Source organism: Tachysurus vachellii, chromosome 11, assembly GCF_030014155.1.
Source record: "Tachysurus vachellii isolate PV-2020 chromosome 11, HZAU_Pvac_v1, whole genome shotgun sequence".
Classification (NCBI taxonomy): Eukaryota; Metazoa; Chordata; class Actinopteri; order Siluriformes; family Bagridae; genus Tachysurus; species Tachysurus vachellii.
The window spans coordinates 12,245,898-12,252,500 of NC_083470.1; the positions used below are offsets into that span (position 1 = coordinate 12,245,898).

The 6,603-nt window shown below is 38.1% G+C and overlaps 1 protein-coding gene across 1 annotated transcript in view; it reads right to left on the reverse strand.

The window, feature by feature from the left end:
- Positions 1 to 1,836: 1,836 nt before the first annotated feature.
- ythdf1 (YTH N6-methyladenosine RNA binding protein F1) overlaps positions 1,837 to 6,603 on the reverse strand; it is a 13,105-nt gene continuing 8,338 nt past the window's right edge. The window contains exons 4-6 of the mRNA XM_060880811.1: positions 5,338 to 6,603; positions 3,611 to 3,655; positions 1,837 to 3,451 (exon numbers count right to left, since the gene is read on the reverse strand). The exon at positions 5,338 to 6,603 is cut by the window's right edge and continues 375 nt beyond it. Of these exons, the coding sequence (XP_060736794.1) occupies positions 3,425 to 3,451; positions 3,611 to 3,655; positions 5,338 to 6,603 (1,338 nt within the window). The 3' untranslated portion in view covers positions 1,837 to 3,424. The remainder of the gene's footprint in view (positions 3,452 to 3,610; positions 3,656 to 5,337) is intronic.

Here is a 6,603-nt window from a genome sequence, read left to right on the forward strand (position 1 = left end):
GCAGAGAATGTGAAAATAAATGAAATGCCTCAAACATTTTTGAGTTTATTTTTCACTTCACGTATACAGCAATCTATAAAGCTGAAGGTAATTGATGTCTATTAACAGAATAGCACAGAAGGTCAGTGTTTTGATAATGGCAATTCCACAGTATTAGCTTAGAAAGCTACATGATCGACTGCTTCATTGTTCCTTTGTCAGCTCTCTGGTTTATATTGGTTCAGCACCTTACTTAAAGAGAAAGAGAAAAGAGAATATGAGAGAATTTTTTTTAACATAATTTCCAGGATAACATGCTCAAACAGGCTTCTGTGTTTTGAAATTGGAACGTGCTATTATCTAAAACAATAAATATGCAAATTGCACTATATCAAATTGCATGACAATGCAGTACAGCAAAAACACGACTTTTATATTTTGCTTAAATTGGGAAATACATCAATCTTTTTTTTTTTTTTGCAATTAATTTGACCTACAGTCTGCTCCAGAATTATTGGCACCCATGGTAAATGTGGCCAAAAATGTTATTAAAAACTTTAATTAGCCAAATCTCATCCTGAATTACATCAGGAATCAAATATAGGAATCTAACCTCTATACAGTCACGTTAAATAATAATAATAATAATAGTTTCACAATTATTGGCAAACCCATGAAACATTTGTTCTTATTTATATTTTACTTCCGAAGTTCACATGAATGTTTAGGAACCCCTTATGTGATCCATGACTTGTTTCACCGAGTATAAATAAGTCTCTTCATTCATAACCAACAATATGAGCAAGGTTAGACAATATGCCAGTAAAATAATACAAAAGTGTGATTTTGGTGAATGGTTATAAAATTGCTATATGCCTGAACATGCACCCATGTATGTTTAGGTAAACAAACTTTCCTGGAGCAGGAAGAGACAAATGTATTTTGCCCTACACACAATAATATGGATTGTAGAGAGGCACATATATCTCTAGTAATTACGGTTGGAAGATTTTAAAAGATATCCAAACAAAGTGCCCAATTATAAAATCTGACAGTACATATATGGCATCTACTGGACCTTTTTGCACACATAAGTATGACTGTTTATAATAATCCATAAAATACCATTTTAAATGATTTTAAATGAAATCTAGGTTGTGGTTGGATCGTCCACAGGACAAAGATCCAGAAAATACATCCAAATCCACAGAAAACTGTTGAATTAATTAAGACATGGCAATTATATTCCTTAAAACCAAATGAAAATGAAAGTTGTGGGGTGAGGCAAGCAAAAAGGAGTCCAGGATATTTATTTGGTCTGTATTTTCCAATCTCATTAATCATTATAGAAGTCTAAGTGCTGTTGACAAATATGTGACTTCCAAAAATTCTAGACATATCTATATTAAAAATGGACAAAATGCTAATGTAGCTTAAAAAAATGTGAAACAAAACCTAACCTGAGAACATGACCTTATTTGTTCAACACTCACTGTCCACTGACATTACATGTATTATTACCAATATTAAGACTCATCTGATTAATTTTTAAGGCACTAATGAGGTACATACATACTGTACTATTTCAGAAAGGCTGATGGAATGCATTTCCTCTTCCTTACAAGACAGAGTGATGCACTTCCGGGTCTAATTGATACTGCATTAAAGTTGCCTTTACATTACACTGAATGACTTCAGTGCTTCTTCAGGAAAAAGGAGTATGTAGGTAGCATTTTAAAGATGCACAATGATTTAGATACTTTTGAACGCGACCCCATCACACATCCGACAGTTCAGAAAAAGAGAGATGATAGAACTCCTACAAATGATAAATCAGTAAAAACATCACTTCAAACATCAGTTACAACATATAGTATTATTTTAATAATGACCATGATCAAATCTAAGAACGTGATAGATAGTGACCTTCCATACAATGCATATTCATTTCAGGGGTGACTAAAATGTTTGCCTTTTAATTTTTTTAGTATTTCATATATTCTCATAAATCATTTGTTATATGATTATATAAATCTCAATTCCTCACATGATAGACTCCCTCTTTCACGCACAAACACACGCACAACAGCAAGCAGGTCCTAAAAAAATCACGCACAGAAACCGTATACTCTTTTTGTTTCATTTTTTTCTACTTTTAACAGTAAATCAGTAACATTAATTTTTCAGGTTACACATTTGAGGCGTTCTCAGTTATTATATGCTCCTACATTAAAGCTTAGCATTATACTCAGGATGAGGGGAAGAAAAGATCCATAAACTGAATTCTGTTAAGAAAGTATGAGAAACAAACATACTGGAAGTGATGCACCTAAACTGATTTCAGTAAGCAGTGTATGCTACATTTCTCTTAAATTGGCTTGAGCAAAGAAATAACAACCTCTGCTGGACATCAGTGGAATAGTACAGTTAGAATGCTGCTTCATACCATACTCAGAGTCAAACAAATATAGCACTTCGCTCAGAACCATAACACATTTTTTCCTCTTCACTTCAGCCAGTGATGATGTTGACTTCCCTTGGGTTGAGGGTGCATGGGACGTCTTTTCCCTGATTATGCTGTTGAGGTATAGTACAGCAATTATTTTACGGTTTTGATGACAAAATAGCGTCAAAATGTTAAGGCTCCGAGCATGAGAAGTAAATGAAAAGCAGTCTTGTGACCAAAAGGACTTACCACAAAAAAAAAAAAAAACTCAAAACAAAACTGTAAGCTGAGTGTTACATAATTCAAAAATATAGTTTTCTTTTACAGCAACATTATCATTTATCAAGACACATTTCTCTGTCCCTTTTACGCAGTGGCACATGTACTCCTCAGTCAACCCCTTCAGATCCCTACAACAAACAATAAAGATGCACATCTTGATTGTACAATATTCAACTGGCCAAAAACAGTGACTGATGCTGGGGAGGAGTTTACGGCACATCCAGATTAGTCTCTTCCTCATCTTACCAACCACCATGTCAACACATACTTACAAACACGTATCATGGGCTTTTAACAGTCACTGACTCACTTTGACTCTCATAGCCAGTCGCAAGTACAGTTAAAAAAAAAAAAATGAAAGAAAGAAAGAAAGAAAAAAAAGTGCAGATAACTGTTGGCCAACGTTGGTTATGTAAGGAAGGAGGGAGGTGTGTAAAAACCAAACCAAATGACAAAAGAGAGACAAAGATGATCACGGTGCCATTATTTAATAGGCGCTAAATGATTTCATCTCCAACGGAGCTGGAACCAGAACCAGTAGGGCAGAGCCTTGAGTTTGATGCTGGCCCAAGTCCCCAAAATTAAATAGACAACTGTTTATTTTTCTTTCTTTTTTTTTTTTTTTTAAATTTCTTCTTGTGTCCTGTTTTTAAATTTCATTTTCAAATGGTCAGTCCTAAAACAGTTGATCAAGCTATTGGGATGAGGTGCAGTCTTCTATTGTTTACTTCGATTTTGGCGTTCCTGGAAGAAGGAAAAAAGATGGAAGGTGTTCACAGGTGATGGCTGCCATACACGTTTCATTAGATCATGGCCCTTGCACTGCATGACCAATACGAGATATCCGTATTCCACCAACGAAGGTCCATACTTCCCCTACAACCCCCAATTTAAACTGTTTACCTGATCCAGACGTGATCGATTCTGGGATGAAGTAGGTTCATAGTTCTGTCAATAAAGAAATGAAGAAAGTGTAAATTGCATTACTGACAACGTGTCTCAGAAAAGAATGGGGAAAAAACAAAAGTTGTTTTTTGTAAATAGTGTGAAATAACGTGACAGTTATTATAGCAAACAATAAAACTTTGAGATAAAGACAAATTAAATAAAGAAAATATACATATCCATTTAAAACATACATGTTTAAAAGCAGATACAATAATTTGCATAGGGTTCATTTTGAACCTTTCACTTTATAAACACTTAAAATGTTCACAGCATTGTTCATATAAACATCTGCATACTAATTGTGCATCTGGACGATGAAATGGGGGCAGTTCAGGGCCAAAACAACCCTGGCGGGCAGGTTCCATGACTTGTCGATGAACTGTTTCACACCAACTATTTTGTGATGCAAATTCTTAACATCGTTGCTCTCATTATGCGACATCTCATATCATTAACTCATCTAGAAGATCCAAAGGATCACTTGGTACAATGTATTTTTAGGTTGGCACCATTAGAGGCTTGTTTCAGCATTTTGAAACACAGTTCTTGATTGTTCAGTCTGCTTGCTATTCTGCGGTTTATATTGTATTGCATTGGGAAGCACCAAATACATTGGACAGAAAAACAAAATTAGTTATCAAAATCCTGTTTATTTAGCATGTTTTCATGTAGTTTTGCATTACTACTGCAGTATTGCACAAATAAGTCATTGAAATGGCAATTACCAAGGGCATGTAGAATAATTTTTAAACTTTTAGTACAAGTTTGTTTTGTGAGGAGTTCATGTTATACGTGAATTAAACCAACATAAAACAAATGGCAGTGACCACGCACAATAATTTTTAGTATAAAAAAAATTATACTATAAATAAATAAATAAATAAATAGACCTGACAACCCTGAAGAAGAATAATGTGTAGTTCTGGAAGGAGGTAAAAAAAACTCTACACTTTTGATACAGTTAATTCACAAATCACGTTTAAAGGTAAGACCCTATCTAGGAACAGATGTCACTCAGTAGTTACGATGTCCAAATACTGACACTAAGATCCTTATTTCAAATCCCAGCAATGCCAGTGAGCAAGGCCCTTGACCCTCGACTGCTCAGCTAAATGATACAAATAAAAGTGTTATTTATACCATTGATGTAAATGTTTCTACACACCAAAGTAGGGAGACACTCATCCTAATTATTGAGGTCATGTGTCAAACCTGATCCAACACCGTTCAAGCATACAGCATATATAGCATACAGATAGCATATATGCAATCTAGCATCTTATAAATGGGAAAATGGAGATAAGACATTATAAAAATTTTAATGAAGGGAAGGTCAGAGATTCAAAATACTGGCATTACTGTCAAACCTTCAGTATTCGCATGTTGATATCTAGCAGCCTAGATCAATTTTAAAGTTTGGTATAAAATGGGCAAATAATTTATTTATGACACATGAGAATAAAAACATTTGCTTGCACTTATCCCAACCTGTACAGTTATGTACTGATTGTCATTTAACGACCCTCCTCATTAAAAGTAATTTAAATGCCAATTTGGAAAATGCTAAATAAAACCATGAATAATGAATAACATATATTAAAAAAACAATGTCATGTTCAACATGTTGCATGTTCAACATGCAAATACAATACAAAAATGAGAAAAAACATATGATGCTTTACCTTTCTCACCACCTCTTCCTCCTCCTGTCGTTTCTCATAGTGCGAGAAATCATCGAAGATGGATGTGGTGTGCTTGTAGGTGGCGATGATCTTCAGCACCTGTTTGGCCTTCTCCAGTGGTACCTCCTGGGTGTCACGCGAGTTGGTCACAGGTTTGTTGTCATTGTTCTCCAAGCGGATATGGCGCAACTGGCTGTTGGGCACATCTTTGACAAAGAGCCAGTCCACATCAAATTTGCCCTTCCACTTGTCCTGTGCCCAGACACCGGCACTAGTGCCGTAGTCTACTGGTGAACGCATCTCTGCCACACCACAGAAGTGCCCACTACCATTAACACTAAACAGCAGGTAGACAGGGCCCCGGCCATTGAGGGCACGGAATGCTGCGTCCAGCCTCTTATTACCGTGCTCTGTGCTGCACCAGATTGAGTATTTGATTGAACGGTGGATGTCATCTTCTGAGTAGCTCTTGATGATGAAAACACGGCCATGTTTCAGGTTCCAGTCGAAGTCCTTCGGGTTGTAGCTATGTGATGCACGCAGCTTCTCCAGCAATGGGTGTGGGTCTCCTGAGCCCATGCTGGAGCTAGAGCTAGTGCCCATCACTCCTCCTCCTGCACCGTTGCCCAATCCACCACCACTGCAAGGACCAGTGCTGTCCATGCTACCCCCTCCACCATAACCTGGGTTCCGATTACGTGGTGCTATCCACCGTGTCTGAGGTGCTGGAGCCGGTGTATGATTCTGGTAGGGCTGAGGAGGAGCAGGAGGAGGTGGAGCCTGTAGTGCCATATGCTGTGCCAGGGACTGGGCTGAGGGCATGGGTGGCTGAGGGTGAGGGTGAGGGTGAGGGGGCAAGTGACCATGTGATAGAGAAGGCAACTGCTGTTGCTGCTGCTGGGGAGGCAAAGGCGTTGCCACTTTAGCCCCCTTGTTGTCCCAGGTTCCAATGTCCATGTTGTGTTTGATAGGTGGTGGTGGTGCACCTCCTGCCACAGGGATCCCAGCTTTGCTTTTGACCTTTAACTGCTGCGCTTTGGCTGGCTTACTTGCAATGGCTGCCCACGAGGTGGGTTTGGGTGCTGGCATGCCTACAGGGGTTCCACCATTGCCAGTAGCTACTGCACCACTGGCACCGATTACTGAACCAACAGTCTTGACAGCCGAGCCAGTCCCGGTGACAACATCACCACCAATCTTCAGCCCCAGCATGCCCTGCTCCAGACTGTTCATACCTGGTGCCTTGTTCAAGGTGTCACTGTGGAA